Source organism: Anoplolepis gracilipes, chromosome 10 (genome assembly GCF_047496725.1).
Source record: "Anoplolepis gracilipes chromosome 10, ASM4749672v1, whole genome shotgun sequence".
NCBI lineage: Eukaryota > Metazoa > Arthropoda > Insecta > Hymenoptera > Formicidae > Anoplolepis > Anoplolepis gracilipes.
The window spans coordinates 4,787,544-4,813,840 of NC_132979.1; the positions used below are offsets into that span (position 1 = coordinate 4,787,544).

Here is a 26,297-nt window from a genome sequence, read left to right on the forward strand (position 1 = left end):
TTTCATAAATTTAACTCGATATATATAAGTGTACATACCTTTAGTAAATATCTTTACCGTAATTGATTTTTTTTTCTAAATCATATTGAGAGAAGAGCGAATAATTTCTCAATATAATGCATTCGCAAAATAATTAATCTGACTTTAGGATAACGTTAAAAAGAACGAATATTATCGTGAATGAAAAAATTTCATTCGTGTACATACGTGTCATCTAAAGAAACAGTTGTTCGATACGGAACTTGGTCATTAATCTCTCGCTGTCGCAAACGCGATTGCGTTACATGCTGTAATGTATGACGTAAAATCGACGCGCGATATACAAAACCGTGTGCATATCGTGACGCTCAATTTCACTTGTTGTTATCCAGTCGTACTTGTTACACCTCATTAGTCGTACACATTCATCTTTCTTATTTGCTTGCCGGATTCGTGCAATGTGCATTCTACGAACGTAATATATTGCGATCGATCAGTTTATTTCTTACTTCAATATTGAAGAGCACAGCAATTTTAACATCGTACATAAATTCAGAAAAGATCTCTAAAGCTTATTAAATCAAATTCTTAATTCTCATGAAGATTAATTCGTTATTTTAAATAAATAATAATATAATATATAATATAATAATAAATTACTTAATATAGTGATGCAATAATTTTAAAAACTCTAATATTTTCATATAAGTATTCTAGTTGATTAGCATAAATTTTATACGGTTTGGTGAACTCACAGCAAGATGTATTTTTACGTGCGAAGTCCCTAACCGATCCAACCGAAACGTGCGCGAACGTTTATATGGTTATGTAAATCTATACGGTTTGCCCTTAAAATCCCAAGTTTCGTTCGTACGGAGGCTTTTTTACTCGGTTGCTCTCGTTGAGTTTAAGGTACAAACTTTTTCGTGCCTTTATTCAACCGGCAGGTTTACCGCAGTTTGCGAATTTTGCTGTATCGCCGAAGTTTGCGACTCTTTGTCGTTCTTCCGTTTTCATCCTTATTTCCGCGCGTTATTACCATTGGATAATATTTAAAATTTTAAACAATTTTTACATCCGCGTTTTCATTAAATATTACCGTATAATTTCTTACGATTTATTACTCGTTACTCATCTTGAGTCCTATTTTGTGACTTATTTTTTGCGTCTATTCTATCTGAATTTTTTTAACCTATATCTTTTACTTGTTAGTCTGTAATATATTATTATTCTAGTTTATATTTTATTATGTTGAGTTTATATATCTTAATGTCAACAAATATCTTTATGTCAACAAATATCTTTATACAGGGTGGGCTAAATAACCTGTGACAGACTATTTTCTCCGATTTTTGGGGAGACTTTTAGGGGGACAAAAAGAAGGTACCTCTTATTTTTTTTATTGAATGGGGCACGTTTTTTTTTTTAAATATTCGGGTAGCTTTCATCAAATTAATAACATTTACTTGAAATATTTTTTTTATTTTTGTTAAGGAGTTATGAAAGATTTCAATTTGATTTACAACCCTATTCAATTAAAAAGATAAGGGGTCCTTCTTTTTGTCGCTCTAAAAGTCCCTCCAAAAAATTTTCCTACGCACCAAGTAATCAGCCCCTATGTACCATTTAATGTAAAAAAAATTCAAGTCCATATCTCCAATAGTTTCGCAGAAAACCCTGTATAACATAATATTTACAAAGTGATTATATCAAAGATAACACAGTTACGTTTGTATGTAAAAGGACAATAATCATAGCTTATGTTTTATTGGTATTTATTGATAAAATCCTTTAATATACTGTACAAGGAAAGCATTGTGATGCTTAATCGTGCAAATTGTAGCGGCAATTTAAAACGGTGTTACGATTTCAGAGATATTGAGTGTCATTTGCTTCAAGTTTCCGGTAGCACGTTTTTAATGTCATCACCGATAATATTTTCCGGTATCGAGATTCCGCGGCACGTATAAACGACAGAAATTTGTCGTTGGTTGGCTCTTGCAATCGCTATCACCACCGGATTCTTCCTACGGTGTGCAAACTAGAAGATTGCGTATGCATGATTGCGACGCAAAGAATGCAAAGAATGCGCAAAGCATGAAAAAGAATATGTGCACAGCGACACAAAAGATTACAAATAATTTTGTAATACATATAGTCGCAGATATATGTATGTGCATACTTGTCTCTTTACATTTTCCGATAAAATTTGGGGAATTTGGATGTAGAGCATTATATTGTATTTTAATTTGAAAAAATCTTTACACACTGAATCTCTCTCTCTCTCTCTCTCTCTCTCCCTCTCTTTCTTTCCTTTTTATATATGTGCTTTAAAATAATAGCCGTTGTTTAAATAATTAACGTTTATACAATAAATAAGCAAACAACTATTTTCTAGACTTTATTTCGCTGGTTAATGGCACAGCCAATGGATCTGCAGTATATCTCGCATATGCGTACATGTATAAATAAAAGACGGCATATTTTTATTGGATCACATGTGCATGATTCATATGTATAATGCATCTAAGATGTGAGTGCTGTTCTTTGCGCGTATGCGGTATCTTCGCACGCGGAATTGCATGCAGATGCACATCCTTTTCTCCGACATACCCCGCGGTGAGCACAAAAATAATGTGCACATGCCGGAGTGCGCATGCGCCAGCCCGCATTATACCGAATCCACTTCCGTTTTCTTCTCGTAATCTTCGTCGCGCGCGTAACGCTCCAGTCACGTTCGTCGTTTTTACGACTGTGGCGTTTTGCGTTTTGCTCAAGTAGCGTATTTTGGTTTCTAACACAAGAAATAATCGCAATATAAGCGCCATACTTGCAGATGGTGTAGCGAAGATATGTACGCAAACGTCCGTGATAAGTCGAGATAATTTATTTACAGCACCGAATATTATTCGAATAATATTCAATGTAATTTTCATTGTTGAATAATCTCTTGAAGCTTAACTCAATCGTCACGTGATTGTTAACTCAGATTTTAATCACGTTTAATAACACTCTTGCGTTTTAAATTAGAAAAATATATTTACATATATAAAAAAATAATCTCTGATTTTCATGATTTTTATACTTTATAAAATAATTTGTTACAAAAATGATAAAATTTTAATTTTTTATTTAATTTGCTAACGATAAATTAACATGTTATTCTAACAATAAGTATCTCTCATATATCGAAGCATGTTCATCTTTTGAATCTCGTTCAATCGATACTATTTTGTTTTTTATCGAGTTGTTATCCGAACGAAAATTAGAACATAACGTGAGACATCAAAAAGGAATCTCGCTCTAAAAAAGACCTTTTTTTAACTTAATGTGGCAGATAATAGAGATCGTAACCAAGTTTAGTAATATCATCACGTACATAGTTACACGTAAATTTTTATCGGTTTCGATCTCATTTATGGCGGTTTTTACGGATTGTAATCTCCCAGAAATTGTATTTGCTTAAATTTTTATAAGATATTTGAGCAAAAATATTAATTTTCCTTTTATGCATTTTCTGATATTATTATCCTCAAAATAAATTTCTACGAATTAGAACTAAAAAGGCAGAAATTTGAGTATTTATGTCACGCATCTTATATAATTAAATTAAAAAATAAAGAGTTACTTTAAAGTTTTTATTGAAATTGCAAGCGCGATGTAAGGTCTTGGAGATGAGGGACAAAGAAATGTAAGATCGATACATCTACACGATATTCGAAGTCGTGTTTAATTCGTCCAATTTATTTAATATGCTATATCATAATAATCTTCCTAAGAGAATTATAAATCAATCGGTAAATCACAGCTATTTCGACGTGACATAAATCTAGGTGAATCTATGTAGAGAGACGAGCGAATGATGTAATTTATCGGAGAAATATATATGGATATAAATCGTATGAACGCGTCGAGACAAAAGTAATACATGTTATCACAGTAAACACAGTAATAGGTAGATACTTACTCAGATGTGTTGAGAAGCTAGAAAGAAAAGTGCTTATAATCATAATATCGATATAAGATGTACGCTGTCGTGTATTAACTTCATCGCTGGATTCGTCGGTTTAGCAAAAACGTATGGTCTAACCTATAAAATATATCCAATAATATACAATATATATATATATATATATATATATATATATATGTACGCGTGAAACACTCCGACAACTTACAGTGGCAATTATTGCAATATATATAATATATATATGTATATCTATATTTTTTCTTCATATTTATATATATATATATATATAATCTTTGAATTTTCTCTTTTTTTCGCGTCAATATATTCATCTTACAATTAATATTACTTACATAAACGTATATAAACGTCCACGCGTTTCTGTGCATTACACTTTAAACATCTAACTGCCTCGCAGGCACGCCGGCACGCATGTGCTCATTGCACGCATAGAGTGTCCGCGTGTTTGCACACGCGGTCAAATTTCTCTTCCCACCCTTCCCTGGGGGGGGGGGGGAGGGTCCTCATATTATGTATATGCTTACATTGCACGAAGAATATTTACCGTTCTCGCCTTCTCGCACCATGGTGTATGGTCAATTATCCTAATCACTGACCGCTTAATCGAAATTTATTTAATTGAGTATTCTCTCCGCATCGCGAGATCGCCTCTCTTACATGGATACATACATACAGGATGCCCCATCGTTGTTTTTCTCTTTCTCGTATCTTTTTAATATATATTTCATAGAATTTTTTAAATTATTAACAATTTTGTTTGTGATATTGAATTTAGAGAAATAGAATCTATTCAAAATAGATATTATTTCGATATAAAATCAATTTCGATATAAAATCAAACTTTTCATTCAATTTTTGCTGAGAGAAAAAATATAGTTCACAAATTTAATTTTAAAAAAAGTTTTTTTTTATTAAATAGATACGATGAAACATCTTGTGTGTCATGTACGAGGGCAATTCAATAAATAAGGTAACAAGACATGCTATATGTGTGCAGTTGTTATATTATCTTATTTAATGAATTATCCTAGCATCTTAAATCTGATAATATTACTTTAATCTTTCATCATGATCACGCTATAGTATCCCTAGCACAATTTTTATTTAAGTTGCCATAAATCTCAATAGTGCATCCGTGAGCTTGAAAATACGAAATGCGACAAGTAGAAGGTGGATTCGTTCGCGTTGGATTTTACTATTCTATTTGACAGATTTTTGACAGATTTTACGTAGCTCATATTCTCTTTATGGTTTCAATAATTCTAGACGTAGTCGACCGAAATTATTCGATCGATTTAAACTTACCACGGAGAACAAGTTAGTACAAATTGATGTAGTTTTGATTATCTGGAAGAAAGTGGAAAGAGAAACGTTAATTTCATTTCATTAGAGAAGAGAGAGAGAGAGAGAGAGAGAGAGAGAGAGAGAGAGAGAGAGAGAGAGAGAGAGAGAGAAAGTTGCCTCGCTTCTTCGAGAAGCTGACAATTCTTAACGCAATGGAGAATAATTGGGGATCTCGAGTTTTCAAGGAAGTTTAATCCAACTCGATCGTAATCCCGTGGCCCTTCCTATAGCGAACCTTCGCGATCCACGATTACATCGAATGAATACGCTACACGTGCTAACGAGATTCGATTGTGGCTCGCGAGGGTGCTCTCTTATAATTACAGGGGGATTAACACTTGAATTAATTAAATTAATACTTTATCGATTTACATGTTAAACGCTGTATCGCTAGAGGGGCTCTTTGTTTCCTATCTAACGCTCTCGTAGACCGGCAGCGTATGTTTAGTGTATGCTATGTATATCTGTGTTTTGATTACGCGCACGTAATTACAGTTACGCATTGTGTGTATGGCCGCAGGATGTTCATATGAAACTGTGATCAGATCCAATCGATAACTCGATCGTTCCCGAAACAAAGCTTACGCAGTTTAAATGCGCGAAAATACGTAAAGTTGCAAAAATATGTAGCCTCTTAGTCTTGGACTTTTTAAGACCGTCGTACTTTGTACCGCGATCGTAGAATTCATGTGTGTGTTCGAGTAACTAAAAGAAACGAGAAAATGTGCGAAGTAAAGAGAGAGAAAGAGAGAGAACGCATCTCGAATAAGCGAGCTTTTCGCGAGTTTCGTCGTTCGTCGGTCCATAAAATCGAAGTATCGATCGCGTTCGTACAAAAGGCTATCGCTTTGCTCTTCGATCCACAATTTTATCGGATTCGCCGACACGCTCGGATGAAACTCGGCGAATAGAAGGAATGTTTACGACTGTTAACCCCCGAACGACGTGTGCGGGCACATGTAGATTTGTAAAAATGGCTTCACACTTATTCACTCTCCTTTCCCTCAAAGGAGATTGATTTTAATAAGATCCAGCATTTTTTCTTTTCTAAACGTTAATGCGATCTTTCTGAGCTAATTAATCAGAATTTTAATACGAATTTTAAAATTAGCTTAAAAAAATTTTTCTTAAAATTATTTTACAAACTTTATAAAATACTTTTCTCTTATGTTCCCGAATAATGGCAGTATCTAGTGCTTACTTGAATGGCAGTAGTTCTTATTTGAATGGCAAAAATGGCACCTGTCTTGGTTAAAATTATTTTGTAATCATGATAGATTTCAGTTACGCACATCCTTTTTATTCTTCACAACGAAAGAAATAAATTGCAAAACATGAGAAATCGAAAAATGTTAGAATATTTTGATTTGAGAGCAGTTTTCCGTGTTCGAGATACGAATACATGAATTCATATATTTAATTGATGACAAACAAAGAAAGTGGATCTCATAAATTTCCTGGGAAATATTGTTTTGAGCTTTGCTTCATCCGTAAAAATAAGATTCAACACACGAAGAGAGATAAAGTTTCTTCAAGGAATTCAGGAAAGGAGTCTACGACGAGACGCAAATTTGCGGGATCCAAGCAGGATCTCGAGGACATTCTTTGGTTGAAGTCTTGCACGTCTTCGAATTTTGGTGCTCGACAGACTGTAAAATTGAAATATCGATTGTGCTATCAAAATACCTTCGTAGATAAATCTTACAGTTTTTATTATCTGCATTAAAGTTTCCTTTTTTTTTTTTTTGAATCACGAAAGTTTAAAAAGATTATTATTTTTTTATTAAATCGTTATTTTTTTCAAATTATTCATTAGCGTTAGTTCTGAATTTATTTTTTATTAATTCATATAATTTTTAAGATATCTATGATAAATTTTATATGTAAGTAATGAACTCTTAATTGAGAAAATCCAGTTTTGTCACAAAAATACAAACATTATCACGTGAAAATTTTGAAGAGAGCAGTTTTCATCATCGAAATCGTAAACGGAAACCATTTACCGCGTTTAAGTTTACTAGGAATTCATTGAAGTCTTTCTAGGAATGCGAAGAATCTAACCGATAAAGAAAATCCTCGAATCTGCCTCTGGCTTTCGCGATTCGACGGGTCGTAAAATTGGGATATCGATCGATCAACGGGCGAAGAAAATTCCTACCACTGTCGATTTAGACATTCACCTGGGACCAGCTGCGTTTCGCGACACCAATAACGTTAAGCAAATATAGGTAACTTTCGACGATGTAACTTATACGTACTCACGATCGGTTGATACTGTTTAAACAATGTCATATAATTTTACTGACACGATTCGAATATCATTCTGGAATTATTACGCTCGAATAATTTGCATTTGCTAAATAAAGATTAATAAAGTGCACATATTATTTGTTCGAAATACAAGACAATATTAATGTTTTGTAGAGGAAATAACATTTCAATTAAATTATTAAATTAGGAAAATCAATTTCACAGTAATATAACACTTAATATTTGCTTTGATATATACATGTGTATATGAACTGGATAAAATAATTCATGAAATTATACAAATTATTTAATTGGAGAAATTAACCGTAATAATATCGAATTAGTAGCAAATTTTCCCTGATATGTCTAAATTGCAAAAAAATCATGATTATATAAATACGATAATAACTCTGAAATTAAATAATGCTTTAAACGAAATACGTCAATCCGAGCGTTTCAAACTGCTTTTATTGAAAACTTGAGTTATGATAAATAGTTTATCATTAATGAAGCATTGTACGAACGCAATAAATCTATACTCATTCCAGCTTCAATATATCTTTACTCGGTTTATCTGAGAATATGAACTGTCTCTCGCAAACTTCAGTCTCGCATGAATTTTATGAATCTATAAAATCAAAGTTTATATGTATTTATTGTAAATATTAAAATAGAGTAAATATTAGAAAAAATAAAAAAAAAACATCTTCGAAAAATGTACGAGTGTATAATTTCAAAATGAAGAGCACATTTTTTTCTTATTCTTGTTTTATAGAGATATTCGGTCGATTGTTGATTATTGTTTCAAACTGTGCTACTTAATGGGATTATCTTAGAGAATTAGATGTCTGATATCTACATGTATCATCTACTAGCGTATTAAAGAGGATTCGAGTTTAGGTATTAACATCTAATTCTGTAAGATAATCCTGTTAAGTAACACAATTTGAAACAATGATCAACAATCGACCAAATATCTCGATGAAATAAGAACCATGAAAAATATGCTTTTTCTATTTAGAAATTATACACATACACACGCACATTGTTTGATAATATTTCTATTTTCTTATGTCATGAGAATGCTCTGTGTATCATCATTTTTTACAATTCTTTCGTCATGCGCATAAATACGTCCGATATATGGAAAAAGGATACGCGAGAAAAGTATTATTGGCACTTTCATCGGGAATGGATGGGTCTTGGATAGGTGTGCCGAAATATTTTGCGGATGAATTTCACATAGATGTTACGCACACAGGTACAATGATTCGGTTGAATATCGCCGCCGGAAGCGACGTTTATGCGCGCGGTAGAGCGTGTCTCTCTCTCTCTCTCTCTCGCGAACTCGTAAATTATTACGGCCAATAAATAACGCTCGGGTCGATGAGCGATAGCGATCAAAAGGAAACCGTCTCATGATATATGCGTATCCTGCGCACCCTGCGGGGGTTGGTTGCTCCTTCCATCTCTTAATCCAGCCGTATGTGCGCGCGTCGGTAGGTACGTGTATGTGCGTGATGTTGTTGTGTATGTTAAGCACGTGTTAACGTGTATGTCGGTGTTGTGATATGTGCGGCGAGGCCAGTCGCGTTAATTCTCACGTTTTCACTCGTGCACGCGCTTCAGCATCTATTTATTTTCATTAATTACTCGCTTTCTTCGAAAGTCGGCCATCTTTAGTATTCACGATAGTAATTTGCATTTGTCAAGTAAACACGACCAGCGAATTGATTCCATAATTTGAGGAAAATTAAATTTCCTCTCTACTCATTTTATCAATGTACGAACTTTGTACGAATTCAAATGACACAATTAATCGACGCACCTATCCTATAGATTTGCTGACAAAAAAATCATTTACAACGCGAGATGAAGAATTTATATGGTACATATTTTGAAAAAAGTAAGAGGGAGGAATCAAAGACGAAGATGGCCACTTTAGAAAACAGGCGAGTCGTATCTTAGATACTACAATATCACACCTACTTTCATTCTTGAAGTCAAACTTCGCGTCTCCGCCTTTGGATCACATACAATGTTTCTCCCCGTTCGTCCTACTGCATTTTTTCTCTTTGTTTCTTGCCGCGAACTTTGTTTCACTTTCTCTGTATCGCACTTGCTTTCTCACTCGCATTCTCTTACTTTCCTGTCACGCTTGCTCTTCTTTTTGTAGCGTCCTCTCTGAAGGGCGGTTGAATGGACCGCCTCTCTCGCAAAAATCCTCTCTTAGGATTTTCCTCTTTTCTTCGTGCTCGTACGCCCGTACTCGCTTCTCGCGACCAAACGCTTTGTGCCGTCAGCGACGAAACACATGCAACGGTCGGGCTAGATCCGGCGAAGTGAAAATCCGTCGGATATGTTGGACGATCGTACGTGATGCGTTCAGAGATCGCTGAATATTTTGCCCAATTGTGCATTCATGGAAAATTTTATGCAACTTTACGATCGTATAAAAATATTGTTTCTTCGAAACAGTAATCATTGAAAAATAACTTTATTCACGAATATTACAAATTTAATACATTACGCGGCTAATTAAATTTTTTGAAAAGTTGCAAAAAAAAATTTATTGAGTTGTTAATTAAAAGTCTTTCACTAAATTTCGCCCTGGGATTATAATATTAATGTACTAATTTTAAATTTAATATTATATGTTTTCATTACGGCGGAGCTACAATTGAATTTTTGTTACTATTGAATCATTATTCCTGTCGTACCAACGGCGTACAAATTGTTTTTGTCGAAATAATCGAGAATTTTAAACTTTTACATGATCCCGTATAACGGAGGGAGTCGCTTTTTCAATAACATTATTATTCGTATCTCTATAAATGCAACCAACGCGCTCACAATTTTGCAATGAGAGATATCCGAATTATTAATCTCGTTTTTGTTGGTACTTCGATGCAATAAATCCATTTATTGATTTATACGTAATTCGCAGGCGTGTTTCGTAGTTGTGCGGCGACTTATATGCGTTTTGGTAGTTAATCTCACGCGTGTCGTAAAACGGAATTTGCACGCGCTGCACTAGAATTTATATCTCCGCGGTACAAACGTGTACGCTGTATGAAGTACAGTTAGTTCTGTCTAAATCCCATGACGATAATTGTCGGAATAAAGTAGAATGAACTCTATTACGAAAATGGAGTAAAATACAAATTAAGCGTAACTTTTCAAATTTTCACAATAAAATTTATTTATAAATGTCAAGAACTTAAAACTTTTTAACAGATATAAGAGAGAAAAAGAGAGAAAGAGAAATTATAGGATTAAGAATTATATAAATCTAGAAACTTAAATTGTCGAAGTATCATTGATCGTTATTATTATTCGACAACTTTGCGACTCGCTCTATCTGACTTGCGACATTTGCTATTAGCAGTAAAACTTAAAACTCAAATGAAAAGTTAATGACGACTATGGGCTGTAATCGAAGAGAACTTTAAAGAGTCTTCTAGATCTGGAACTCGTTAAAAGGATTGGGAGTTAAATATGATAAGGAGAAATTGAAGAGAGAGGACCCGCCGCAAAAATTATGGGGAAACTTTCGGTTGAGTATCGACCTAATGGGAAATATTGATGTAAGAAGTTACTTAAAATATGTAAGAATGCTGCTACAAATTTTCCGTCTTTTCTACAAAATTATCGATCCCGTACGATCCTCGACTCTTCATACGAATCGATAAATCAAAATATAAATTAATATAGAATATAATATAGAATAAGATAACAATAAAAGACAATATTTTCAACTAAATAATTAATGCATTATAATAATCATAATAATTATCAGGAATTTATTCTTTTATTACGATCGTCTTATATCAACGAGATTTTCAACTTCTATGTGTTTTTTCTAACAAATTTATCGATGATGGTGTATCATCGCGGAGCGCGTTCAGATCGAAAGCGAGCCGGTTGATCGATTAATCGCCGATCGTCGAGTGTATCGTCGCTTAATAGCTAAGCCTAACTTTTATATACGTAAGGATCGGACAACTGACACAGAACCCGCCGCGCGTTTCTGAAGCGATCGCGCGCGCATTACAACGTGATTTCCGTTCGTGGAGGCCGACTCACGCGAGAAGAAAACCGGTCGGTCACGTTGTAAACAAGACGAGGGCGAAGATCGCCGTCAGCAATTTAGCTAGGAGGTCGGTGCGGATGTTGGGCGCGGTTGCGTTCATATGATCACCCGCGCTGAGCCTCTGATTGTTTACGTATGCCATCTGCACCTTGCGCTCGGTCTCGTATTTGCGTGAGCCCACCTCGGCGATGCATTTGATCTTCACTAGTTTACCGTCGCCCATGAAGTGTCGGTGTTCAGTCTCCAATCTTAGTCCCAGACTGTTTGGGATACCCCCATTGCTCTGGCCCATCATCGGCGGCTGAGGGACGACATTCTCGCGTGGTATCTGCAATGAACATGATAAAGCGATTTAATGGCGAGTTGTTGGCGATATTGATAAAGAATTAAACAACGCGAATAGAAATGCAGGCAAATGACTTTAAATAATTAAACGCGTTTGTGTGAAATACACGTGGATATTAATTTCGCGAAATGAATCGTAAAATAAATTGTTAGAGCGCAAGGCTATTATTTCAATAGCTTCCGATAAGATTTGATTTGCTAAGTTTATTTAGCAAAAAGTAGTTATATATATCATTAGAGAATCTAGATAATCGCCATTACAGCATGATTGTAATTTAGTTTTGTCCACCATTAAAACATGATTGCAATCAAAACAATGTTATCTGTGTGTTTCGGATTAGATAATCTGATAATCGTTTAATTATAGCACATATATTATCTTTCATTTTCTCTATTATATTATTCTTTTTATCTATAAGCTTAAAATGAGAAAACAATTCTAGAATAAAAAAAATTCTTAATAACGGTTAAAATTACATAACGTTTTCTATGCTAATAATAAGCTATATAATTGTATCGAGAAGAAAAGGATTAAAAATAGTTCGAGAATTGTTACAATTTGCTTTAATTATTTTCTTTTGTGAATTTGTGCGATCGTAATTTCGATGGCTTTTAAATATTCTCCTTCTCGTTGTACGTTGTATTAGAAACCGTATTATGTGGCTGTTAAATATGCACGTGTGGTGGTAATAAGAAAAAAATTCCACTGAAAGTCGACACAGTGCGAATCGTTTGTTACGTGCCGGATTACAAGAAAAGAAAACCCGCGGCCGTGGATGAGAAACGAGCTCACCGAAATTTTTGTCTCGCGTATTGTTAAAGGCGAGCCTCAGGCTGAGAGAAGGTGTGAGAGTGAGAAAAATCGAGCTACGTCCGCTTTAATTTCTGATGGCAAAAATAAAATTCGCGTGTCAGATCATTTCTCGTTCCGTTAACCGAATTTTTTCGGCCATTATTTGCGACTTCCTATTTTACACGGCGCATTGTTCCTCGTAGCGAACGTCGACCATTGTACGACGCGAAAAAAAAAAAAAAAGAAAAATGATTGCTCGAAAATTTCGTTTTGTCTCGCATTTTCCGATGTGCATAGTGTCGCAGAAAATCTCACATCTTAATTTTGTAATTAATTAACGTCGAATAGACAAAGTTTTTATTACTTATCAATGAGTAATCGTTAAGCAATTAATAAATATCTGCATCTTTCTACTTAAGATTTCCTTTCAATTCTCTTGTTGATGAACAAACTTTCATAGTAATTCCAGAAGATGGCTTTCCGCGGTTCGTTGTTCCAATACAACGGACGATATTGTTTAGAAAGAGGAGTTTCGGAAGAACTTGTGAACAGATCATAGGTTCGTTCGAGTAGTACGAGACGCGCATACATATGCAGCGGACGATCAGCGGACGTTGTTTGGCTTTAACCGTTCGACGTTAACCGTAAGCCGTGCTACGAGTCATGTAACTAATCGAACTAGCACACTGGACCGAGCCAAACTATCGTCCTCGCTTTGTGGCGAGGATCGCCGACTCCGAAGTTAAAGCCGCAGTCCATGGAGAACTACTGTGGGTAGATAATGCTTGCGTTTGAACCGTCTTACTTACCAATAACTTCCGCATACTGAAGTCGAGAATAATGGACGTCTCGTGACTCGAAATTTCCGCATGAAGCGTCGAGCGGACGGTTGCTGAGCAAACAATCGCGACGCATTATTAACCGCCCAATATCTCCCGTAAATAGAATGAAAGAAAATTACGCGTGACGGAGACGATATTTTCAAAATATCTGCAGTATTATATCGAGATTGATAGTAACCAAACAAAAAAAAAAAATGAAGGAAAAAAAAGTTATCAAAACTGTAAAAGCGTTACTATTGTTTCTTTGCTTCTTCGAAATGTCAGTTGCATTAGGTGCACTTTACCGCTCGCATTTATGCTGGTTGTATTGGGTTTATTGATACATTACAGCGTTTTATATTTTGCATTTTACGCAACCGTGTGTCTAATGCGTTATACGGAGGATTGTAACAAATGCGCGGCAAAGCTGGTTCGATAGAATTTATTAGCCAGTATCTTTTTGATTTATTCGTCATTACGTTTTATTTTGCTGTATCTGACTCGAAGCTTTTTGAGAGAAGAATATGTTACATTTCGCGAACGTAACGACCATATATGTCTAGAATATACATAATTACAGTGTGTAATGTGTAGTTGTAAATTTTACCTCAATTAACACTTTTTTTTTTCTGTGCGCATTCATATTCTGAAAGTAAAATAATTTCACGAATATTTGTCAGCTCTCTAATAAATTAATAACACAGACATAATAAACTAATAATAAACGTATTAATTATTGTAAGCGCATTTTGATTATACTCGTATATTATTTACAAGTTCCATTTTGTTTTATACACGTGAAAGTTATCTTTTTCCAGCGCTAATTACCGCATTAAATATAGTATCGTTTAATTAAATTCGCATCTGGAGCGCGTTAAAATTTCACCGACATAATTTACGCGCGCGACGTATCGTGGAAAAGTGTGCCGCGCTAATTGCCTGGATCCTTTCGTCGCGGAAACCGAGCTTAATTTCGGAAGGATACGATTATTTCCGCGAATCGCATCGCCGACTCCGATTATCGGACGCTGGAACTTCCGCGCTCGAACAAAGACGCCAATAATGTAATTGGCAATAGATCTCGGCGGGACGGTCTCGGCGCGGTGGCCTCCATAAACCTTCAGAAGGCAGTTATATTATCGGCGACGGCGGTTAATCGTCGGAGTAGAGCTGGCTGGCAATATTTCAAGGGCGTTGTCGTGACCGCATCGGCGACGATTGGCCGACGTCATATCGGCGTGATTTATGCACGTCTGTATGGATAGACCGGAAGATCATTGTTCGTCGTTCGGCTCGCGCATCTACCCCGTTCGTCGCACATTGTGCTCTGTCTTTTCATCCGCCCCCCCCCTCCCCCCATCGTGAACGGTGCGTTTCTCCCCGTATGAGCAATGTTTGCCGCGGGCCCGCGGGCCCGGCCGTAAGGGCGATTTGCCCGCAATTTCTGAAGGATCCATTGTTCGATCGCCGATCGTGACCGGAATGTCGCGCGCGCGGGCGCATTCGCGACAATGGGAAACGATTGGGAAACCGTACGTGTGTGTAATATGCATTCCAGCGTCGCAAGGAAACATTCTCTCGCATGCCGAGAATTTTCAGATCGTAGTACTTCAAGCGCGACGTATCTGGAATTATCATACATAACGGGGAGAGAAAAAAAAACGATTTTTTTTTTATCCGTGCGGTAGTTTTTTTTTTTTATGCATTTTTTATCGTTACATTTTTATGTATACAGCTACAGGGAGATTGAAAAAAATTTATAATTAATATTTTTTCTTATTAACAATTTCTGTTGCATTTTTCAAGTATTAAATATCGATGAAATACCAAATTAAATATATCCTCACGATTAAAAATAGTATTATTTTTTCAATGAGAGAACAATTCAGTACGCCAAGTACACATATATATACAATAGATATAATGTGACGAAACATTACTTTATTATTAGGAATATTTTATACATATAATCATATATATTACCCCCCCCCCCTCCCTCGCAAGTGCTATGTGACGATAAAAGAAAAATGTAATTTATAACAATCTCATTTGTTCATATATATATTTCTCGCTAGTGTAAACGTTAACTTTCAGTAACAATGAAAATACGTGAGAATAATGAAGCCTGCGGTACCATGTGGACCGTACATGCGCGTGTAATTATATTTTTTGAAATAATTCCTTCTCGGGGCTGGTTAAGAACAGTAAATCCTCATTTCCGGCGCGAACATTGGTATGCATACTGCACGTGTAAGCGCGTACATTTTTTAAACAAAGTTTCTTTTGCAAATTATATCTACAGAAATATTTCGCAGTTTAATTATGTACCGTAATTCTGTAACAAAAGTTGCGAAATGTTACAACAATGTACGCAGTGTAATTGGAAACATTTAGCGTTTAGAAATTATCCTAAATGAAATTAACCATTTTCGTTGCTCCTTGAATCTTAATCTTTATTTACAAAATTGTGCTTGTACAAGACTCATGAAAGTAATATTAGCATAAACTTCTCACTTCTCGTAAACAAAGATTTCTCGTCATATCATTTTACAAGTGCCCTGCCTTGGCGTTTACCTCGCGAGGCCCTAAGAAAATACATAATATAACTCCACAGTGACATCGTTTTGGACGGCTTACATGATACGAGAAAGGCAAAGGTAGAATTCAAAACAACGGTGGAAAAGGCTGCGCCTTGGGATACAGCTTGGCGTTCATATAGCTGACGTTAAAACAACGTTTCCGTAATATCTGCTTTAACGGCGCCTCTGGGTTACATTGCATGAATTGCAACGGCGCACACGGTTTTCTTTCGGTTGCTTTTGTGCGCTCGCGTTTCTTAATGCCAACGTGGTGTTTGTGAGAATAATCTAGACTTTATATGAGCACATGCCCGATGGGACTTATGCGCGCGAGATCGTACTATCAAAGATCGTACGTCCGTTGCTGAGAAATATAAATCAAAATTTGTATATATATACGCTGTAATAAAATCTGCACCAAAGACTCACGTTAGAATTAATTTAAATTCGAGCTACGATTAATCCTTTCCAACAAACTTTGATGAATTTTTGTTTTTTTACAAAGAAAAAGTCGAATAATATTTTTCTTATAATTATATTCAATTCTTCTGTTTACACAAACAGCAAGATACAGTCATGTGTTATCATGTTAAAAGGATTATCTGAGATTGATCTTTGCAGGATAATGGCTGCGTTTCGCCGTTTTCATTAAAGCCGGCATTCATTATTCCGGCGCGAGGGAGAGGACGCGGTATCGGATCGCTCGAGACATTTGTCTCGCAGAAGCGAATAACAATCGCTTCTGAATGGTAATTCGTGGATGCCCTGATATCGCTGATTTACGCGGGGATGGGCGTTATGGTCGTCGCGCGATATTGAACAGAATTTACGAGTAACGAGAACCGCGGAGACTCGTGCCTTGTAAATCCGCGAATGTCATCTTGCGGCGGCGTCGACGCCATCGTCGTAACGAGCACGCTGCTCTTCTCTCAACGTTTGATGAATTATACATGCCGACTGGCATCCCTGGAGCTTTGTCATTCTAATGGGACATCGATGGATTTTTATGGAACGGCACATTTCGATGATCCATTTCGATAAGCTTAGAAATTTTTTGATTGGAGAAACATGCCATTGACAGCCATTGATAGATGAATTTGCTGTCACGTTGACTTCTATAAATAAAATTCAACTCATATTTCTCGTTTTCTTCTAATATAGTTTTTGCGACAGAAATAAATAAATAGTTAAAATTAATTAATGTTAGTGAAATGGAATTTTAGTTATTTATAAAAAGAATGATTATTAACGCGATGTTATTTGGCTTGCAACTCGTATGTATAAAGGTATAAAGGTATGTATAAAGGTATGTATAAAGGTACACATTAGTGGCAGAATTTGTAGATATCTAAATGATAAGATAAAGCTCCTTTTGAAACTTTACGAGACGTCTTTTTAGGCCGAGCTACTGATATGAATGAGATTAAGCGCGCAAACCTTTCAGAAGTTCTTTGAGCCGCAAACCCCTTTCGTAAGAAGCTAGTAATGAAACGTCTGTTCTCGTTAAGCTAGCTGGTAGCAAATTCACTTACTGGCTTCCTGGAGGAGAGCTGGAATTGCGCACAAAATCCAATATAGGTTTTTGTCATCGAAGAAAAAGTACTTTTGTCTTCGACTCGAAAGCGTCGCGAAAAATATTATTCGAAAGATCCGCTAAATTGCAATGTCTAGAAACTGAACCGCCTAATTTTCAAATATAAATCTAGTTTTCAAACCATATCCGTTTTGCTCTGAAAATAGGAATGTAATTCTATATATCGATCTTAACAAGACTTGACGCCACTTTGAAACATATATAACGTGGTTATGAAAAAGAAATTGTATTACGAGAGAGCGATGCAGCGCGCATTAATCACGAGAGCAGCAATTGCGTTCCGCGATTGAAATTACTTTCGTCGCAAATGAACGGGGTAAAGGCTCATCGTCGGAAGTCTCGTTTCATCGCCTGCGGCTGTTTCGTTTCGCAATCACGTTTAAACGCTGACGATTTTTCGCCTTAACACCGCATTCTAATCTTGCGGATCCAGTAGCCCGGAGTCTAAGATTCTTAAACTATTTGCATAAAATTAAACCTTTCGTTACAATCGACTGACAATTTATTTTCTTCATTATATAAGAAAAACATAAAGATTAATTTACTCTTTTTAGTCTTGTTTCTACTTAATCATTATTAAAATCAGATTTAGGGTATTATATTAGTTTCAATCTTTTTTTTTTTGCTTAAGGATATTTGGGCTGCAATAAAAACAAAATAAAAAAGAAACATCTTTTTCACGTTTATACTATTTGGAAAATCAAATAAATAGATTTTGAATTAAAAAAGTTGAATTTTTTAATTAAAATTACTTAAGAATTAAAAAATATTAAAAATTTTATTAAACATTAAATGTTACTTGTACTTTTTTTTGTTTCTGCAATTGACAATCTCTACTAGTAGAATTATCGAAAAGAAATATTATATGTGCTAAAGAGAATAATATAAATAAAATAACGAATAATAAATATCCATTAAAAAGAAATTGCGTCTGTTTTACTGCGAGATTCATCAGCGTCTCGGAGGAAATTCGCACTCGGGCAGGCAAGTGGAAGAAACGTAGAGAATGTCGCTGCAGCGCGAGTCGAGATAAATCTCATGGCGTTTACAAAATCGCGCGCGCGCGCGCGTCTCGCGAATGCATAAGATATTCGTCCGCTCTATCCTTTGGACTTCCTCTCCTGTCTTAACGCGACGCGCTTCTCAAATCGACGCTGGTGCTTTGTTATCGGCGTGTTTTCCCACGAAACTTTTTCCCCTGCGCAATTTTCCGGCGACAATGTGTTCTGCCATAAGATTCGCCTGCAGGCTTTGCCCGGAGTAACACTTTTCTTATATCTTTTATCGTTTCCTCTCTTTCTTTTTTAATGCCAAATTCTAATTTTTCTCACACGTTATCCTATTTTGTTATCTGCTTTCTATTTCATCATTTCGAGTGTTATGTTTGCTTAATATTTTTTTCTCTATTTTCTTTTTTGTTCTAAAATTATACATCCGAGAAATATTGCGATCATTCTTTTAAGTCATTGTTAACATAAAGAAAACGTAACAGATGGGAAGAAAAGACGTTGAAGATATCGTTGAGGTGTAATAATGTTTGCTTTGGTTATAATCGAATTTTCTTCATACTGCGATATTGATCGAGACAGTAAGATAACATTCTATCTTTTATTTCCTGCTACATTTTCGATTTAAGTAAATATGCAATTCATTTTATTCCATTTGATTATTAAAGCTGTGCTTTATTTTTTTACCTGTCATTTATACATTTTATCTTTATTAGAAACATGCATTGTATGTATTGGTGATATATATATATATATATATATATATATATATAGAGAGAGAGAGAGAGAGAGAGAGAGAACATATTTTGCATATATATTAATGCATTGAAATTCAACCGAATAAAGATATACACACGTTATAGACCACGTGTGCATCGAAAACGTATTACCTTATTTCTCGAATGGCCTTTTACGATGATCAATTTTAACGACTACGAAGCATATCTTTCCAAATCTTTCTAGCCCATTTCCGCTCTTTCTCTCAGACGTATCTGCATACGAAAAATGTATTTTTGCCTCGCTTTATATCCGTCTTCCGCTCGTGAATAAAAATGCGAATCATTTTTCGCTCGCTTAGTACCGCTCGCGAACTCGCAAGGTTCACCGGTAAAATATACGCCAGGTATATCGTCGCTTCCGCCATTTTTTTCTGTTTCCTCCGAATAGTCTCTTTGATTATCCACTTTGCAACATATATTCGTTATTTGCAGATTCCTCTTTTTACGCACTTTTCATCTCCTCTCGTGTCGCCTTTATTTACTTTTGCACATCAATTTATCTCAGCGCACTCTCAGAGCCAATCTTATCTTGTTTCACATTAGTTCCAGTTATATTTTTACAAGTTGCAATTTTTGTCACAAATTTCTTTTTTATTCAAATTACATAGGGAACGTGATTCTCTCTCAAATAGTAAATTATTATTTATAATGTTTCACATAGAGATTATTATTTTATATATATATTTTATTATTTTACAGAAATTATTATACGATATTTTCAACAGTTTATATTTAACATTATTTCATTTTGCTGCGCTTCTTGCTTTCAACATTCTTGCTCTGCAACTATATTTTCCTTTTAATAAACTCCACTAACTTTTCATAAAATCCCACTATGCGAATACACTGTTTTTTCGCATATGATCGCATCCGCTTCCATTTCCTTCAAACTTCCGCGCTTGTCTTTCGATTTTCTTCCGGCTTAGTTTCAGTTTTGCACACTTCTGATCTTTATTTACCTCCTGGCGGAAACACACGACGCAACTTTCTCGCCGTTTTCGTCGTCTGGTTACTAAACAACGCGACGTCGCGAATCGAAGCGCGCGTGACTCTTCTTCGTCGCGTCTCGTTGATTACTCGCTAAAAGTTATCGTGATTCTCTTCCCGAGTCTCGCCCCCGATATCCTACGACGAGATTTAATTTTCCCTCTTCTCTTGAATAGTCGCTGGTGGTAGCGTACTGTGGTTTCCGCTAAAGATTTGTCTCTCGAGCTTGGCGAGCTCCGTCTTCTCTCCGTCTCAACGAGCTTTTGTCGTGCGGTCGTTCTATCCCATTCATTTGATCTCGGTATCCTTGCAGTTTCCTCCACAATCTCTTCTCTCTTTCTGTCTGTCCGTCTGTCTATCTCTTTTCCTCTTTCTTACGTCTGCTTCTTTCTTTTCTTCGGCTCTCATCACGTCGGCAGAGATTAAGTGGTCGAGTTGGCCTGAACCCAACCTGGATTCAGTCCGAACTTAACCTGGACCATCGAGAGTATTATCAAGGATACTATTGGCCCAGATTTGGTCGGAATAGCTCTAGGGTGAATATTAAAAAAAAAATTTTAATTTTAGAATGAAAAATAACAGTGCGCCAGATATTATTAGAATAATAAAATTATTTCAGAGAAATTGCGTGATTTTATTTTTTCGAGAAAAATTAAGATGAGATTTATACTTAATGATATTATTTCGTGTCTCTGTTATATTGCACGAAAGATTTTATTTTTTTTTTTTTTTTTACTTCCTTCGAAATCATGGTGCGCCAATATTTTTGTGGCGATAATATTGACCCTGCCTTTATATCTAATCTCTTCAACATTGTCGGATCCTCTCTCGTTGTCGTCCATTCTGGCACGAACTTGATTCTCGCGCTTTTCCTTTCTTTAAGGTTTTCATTCCAAGAACAGAGATTAAGTGATGTGAAGCGGCTATACGCGGACAATCCGCCCGGTTTCGTGCGTTATTGAGTCTTCGTTTTCGCTTCTCTTTTCTCTTTTTTCTCTTTTTGGCTTTCATTTCTTCTGTTTTCACAATTGCTTTTGTTATAGACTCGCCTTAGAAAAAATAACAGTGTCTATCCGGCATTTTTTCGCCATGTATTTTTCTCGCGATACACATGTACTTATATTAACCGTAGCACGAATGCGAGAATTATAATTAGAATCTTTCGTGTTATCAGTGTCGGAAACATTTCCAGTCGGAATCCTTCTAGGTAAAATGCACATTGAATAAATTTGGGTTTTATATTTAAGCTTTGCAATTGTTTATAATTTCTTCTTTATTTTATCAAATCCTATAATGAATTTTTGTATAGAGGCGATGAAAATTTACATATACATATAACGTATACAGGGTGTCCCAGAATTCACAGAATGCACAGCGTGACTGTCCGTGTCAAAAGAAGCAATATATCTCTGTAACTAAGTCTTAAATGAAAAAAATTTTAGTAAACTCCACATAAAATTAACTAAAGAATATAATTGTCCTAATCTTTTAATTCTACAAAGTTTGGTTTGCGAAAAACTCGTCTTTTTCAATTGCTTATAACTGGAAAAATTATTGATGCCTCGAAATTTTAGCTGCGGAAAAAGTTGCTTCTTTTGGCACGGACAATCACGCTGCGCATTCCGTGTCCGCCAATTCTGGGACACTCTGTATATCATACAATTATTGTATGCTCATTTTTTTAGTACTGTGATTTACATCGATAAGATAAAATAATAAAAAATCGATATCTCCGTTCGTCGAACGAATTTTTCTGGCTGTTTTTCCGCGCTCATTTCGCAAATAAGTATTTCGCCAAAGGTGTCTGTACAAGTTTGGCTGCTTCTCTTTCACCTGTTCACGGTTTTTATTGCCGCGACGAAGATTAAGTGGCAGAACGGCAGCGACAATCCGTACTTTGTGCATTACCGGGCTCTTCCGCATTCTTTTCTTCTTTCTTTCTCTCTCTCTCTCTCTCTCTCTCTCTCTCTCTCTCTCTCTCTCTTTCTTTTTCTCTCTTTCCTTTTTCTACCTTCTTTTTCATTTTTCTTTTATCTTTCACTTTTTTAGCATCAGCTTTTATCCCTCCATTCTCTAACGCCGGAAGAATCGGTCCGGAATCTTTCAGTGGAAAGCGCGATAGGTGTCCGCGATTTCTCTCGCTTGCCCTACACCCCGAATTTTCGTCTCGCACGCGAATCCAAAGCCTGACAAAGCACAATTTTGCGGAAACTTTGTAGACTCGTTACGGGGGACTTGGATTTCCGAAACGCGAGACGCATTTCTCACGCCCGCATCTCTTCTACTTCGCGATTATGTTTGGTCGTTGCCGTCATGATTTTCGCATCCTATACAATATTGATTAATTTTTAGTTTATATTACAATTTTGTCAGTTTCAAAAACTCTCGTAATAGTTTATTGAATACGAGAGACGAAACTTTTCACTCGAAAATCTCGCTTTGAGATTATATCAATATATAAACTGACAATTGATTCAATCCTTTAATTCTGTTGATATATTGATGTTGATGGTGTTGGAATACCTCTGTTAAGCTTTTCAGTTCACTCTTTGTCTGCAATTGAGGGGGAGAACGAGATAATTCGAAATACCTTTTGTATCAGTTTGTGCTGCGACTAATTTGTACATCCATAGCGAAACAGCTGCATTTTCATTGCTCACGATAATATAACGTCGACAACGTTAATTACGACGAAATAACAGATACCATCGCTCCGGCCAATTTCAAAGCCGTATTTGAATAATCCGTGCTGTGTGTGTGTGTGTGTGTCTCGCCCTCACTTTCTCTTTCTCTCTCTAATCTCCTCCCTTTGATTGGCCAGACGCGCTAATCGTGTCTCGCGAATTCTGTTATTAATCGCGGCGCGCGTCAGTGCAAACTTAATTGCAAAACTCAAAACTGACATGATCAGAGCGATGGTAGGTACCGATCAATCAATCAATCAATCAATCAATCACGCCACGCGCTCGCGCGTTCCATTTCGTTCTCTGATTTCGTGCGGCTCGTATTAACAATTCTATCTCGCGTATTTTCTTCTGTTTCCCTCTCTCTTTCTCACGCGCTTTCTCTTTCATTCATTATGTGGATGGTTTCTACTGTCTATCTCGCGCTTCTGCATGTTCATTTCCTCTCGCTGAAACACCCGCCCACTGTAGATACGTCTCGTGCGATGTGCGAACACGCGTATATGTTTGATGAGTCGCTTGCTATGACATGACACACTGCATAATTCATTCGCATGCGCCATTTGCGCGATGGTCAGACGGCTTGACATACTGGTTGAATTTTGATTCACAGAGACTAGAGACTTGATGGGAGAGACACTTCATGACGATGTCACCGGATGAAACTTGATACTCTAATTCTGCAAACCGTGTCAGCAAAAGTTAGAAACTTGATTAATCTCATTGTTCTTTCAGCGATATTTTTCGAATTGCTATAATTAAAATAGACGTATTATGTGTCGTAAACTGTGACAGAATCATTGTCACATAAATTATATTGTAAAGAAATTTAGAGAGTATAACAATTTTATAATTGTGTTTAATCGAATTTCTCATTCAACAAATTTCTCATTAAACAATGTTTAATGAGAAAACACATTTATATTTATAAATATATTAAAATATATTTATATTACTAAATACTATAATTTAAATATTATAATATATTGACAGCTATCAATTATAAGATTGGATTTTTCCGCCAATTGAACGATAATGTTTTTTTGACGCGACATAAGATACGTAAATGAGTGGAAGGCAAAATTTTTGAGCCCGATAAAATCTCGATGTGTCTCGCGAGCGTACGTTCGAGATCAGCGATTTACCCAGTTCTTTGCGATCACGTCGAGCGAGATCAATTTTTATTCGGAGAGGAGATGCACGAGACAGAGAATCGGGAAGAACTGAAGTATGGAGAGAGAAATGGAGGAAGGTGAGGAGCGGGCGAAGAGGTTTATGGTACTTTGTGCGAGCTCGTGCTCGATCGATGGTGCTTTAAAGCTTATAAATCCGCGGCGGCAGTCGGCCAGCTTCGTTTTATCGTCGATTTTAAACGTAAGTGCCTGCCGTACGCGTTTCACACAAACACGAGTCCCGTCTATCCCGAGGCTGAACGTCGCTCGTCGATCTCTTGATCCCGCTTGGAATCTTCACCTGAAATCTCCCCAACGCAACGCGCGCCTGCTTCTTTTAGTGATCTATCGATTCGTGTGCACAGTATGACGAATGCGATAATAGTTTGCGAGTCAACGCGAACGCGACTAAACTTGTAATTATGACGTTTATCGCGCGCGACTACGATTTCATGGCGTGTCGAAACGTCATTAAATTTTTATGTGACAACGTTATTGGAATCGCGAAGACATTTCCTATTCCTAGCGTGTTTCAGGACAGATTATCGTTGCCGCGCGACAAATTCTGTCGCGTAAAATTTTTTGTTTTCACATTTTTTTCGGTATATACCAACGAGAGTTAATAGGCATATATATCATTTTTTTCAAAAAGGCATACGGATTTCTAATTGTAAATTAGAAATTTACGGCGCGTACACGCCGGCGTGATAAAAGCCCTTGTAAATTAAACTCGGCAAACCGTCGATTTTCAGGCGGAATTATGTTTTGCTGTCTCTCTTTACGATTCCAACTGAATCAATCGGTAACAGCGTTCGAATCGCGCGCGATGGTTTCGATGTTGGATACGTGTGTAGCGAGTACGTATATTAAGAGGGGCAATATTCCGAACGCGAATATGCGTTTTTTCATCCTCTCTTTTTGTTGCAGACAAAAATAATGCACCGCCACTCGATGCGACCGTAATCCAACCCGTGTTTTGTGTCATTGAAAATACATGATGACGTCGCGGATGAAATTTCGCTTCGATAATCCGTTCACAAGCGAGGCGAAACCTTGTCAGGCGTGTCGACGAATTGCTCGGAACATTAAACCTCACTCTTTTATAATGCTTCTATTTTCAACAATTAAATTTTTTCCCCAAATATGTTCGTTAAATTCTTAGCGGCTTGTTTATGGCGTTCTTAAAATTGCAGAGAAGATCAGACGTATTGTTCATTACCTATGCATATATAAATGCAATTGAAAAAGCAAAAAATTTATTGATTATTATTCACAATTATTTTTAAATAACTGCATCAATTTTACATTTAAACAAAAATTCATTTTTCTGATATAACGAATGTAACATGAGATTCTCATTTATAATATACTCTTTTAATTTTTTACACATCTCGTGATCTCTATTTTAGAAAATAAAAATTAAATTAATAGAAAAAAGTAAATTAATTTGCAAAGTTTATTTAATGAAACATGATGTGTGTAAATGTAATTTTTATTTAATATGGCGTGAAATATATAAAATATATAAAATGCTTGAACAAAGGCTGGTCGGCATATAGAGAGGCTGACAGTAGTAACAGCTGTTTCCGCTCAACCGCCGTAGCAGAGGAAGGCGAATATCGGTCGGCAGGAAGAAGTATCCATTCCGTAATTGGTCGCGAATGTTTTCCGCCATTTATCGGTTAGCAAAAAGCCGTCTCCCTTTCACGCTCGATCGACCTTAACCGTTTCCACGACGTGCTAATCGCTACGTCGTTTAGCACTCCCTCCTCTCATCTTTCAATTCGTGGTAGTCGACGACTACGAAAACCAGACAATCAATCAGCAGCGATACATATATTTCACATCGCTTTGTGGTGGTCGCGCTTGTCTAATGACACGT

The 26,297-nt window shown here is 36.2% G+C and overlaps 1 protein-coding gene across 2 annotated transcripts in view; it reads right to left on the reverse strand.

Annotated features, from left to right (window-relative positions):
* Positions 1 to 1,497: 1,497 nt before the first annotated feature.
* The window catches only part of LOC140670495 (uncharacterized), a 194,501-nt gene continuing 169,701 nt past the window's right edge, over positions 1,498 to 26,297 (reverse strand). For both annotated transcript variants that reach the window (XM_072901119.1, XM_072901120.1), the window contains exon 5: positions 1,498 to 11,982. In XM_072901119.1, coding sequence (XP_072757220.1) covers positions 11,668 to 11,982 — 315 coding nt within the window. In that variant the 3' untranslated portion in view covers positions 1,498 to 11,667. The remainder of the gene's footprint in view (positions 11,983 to 26,297) is intronic.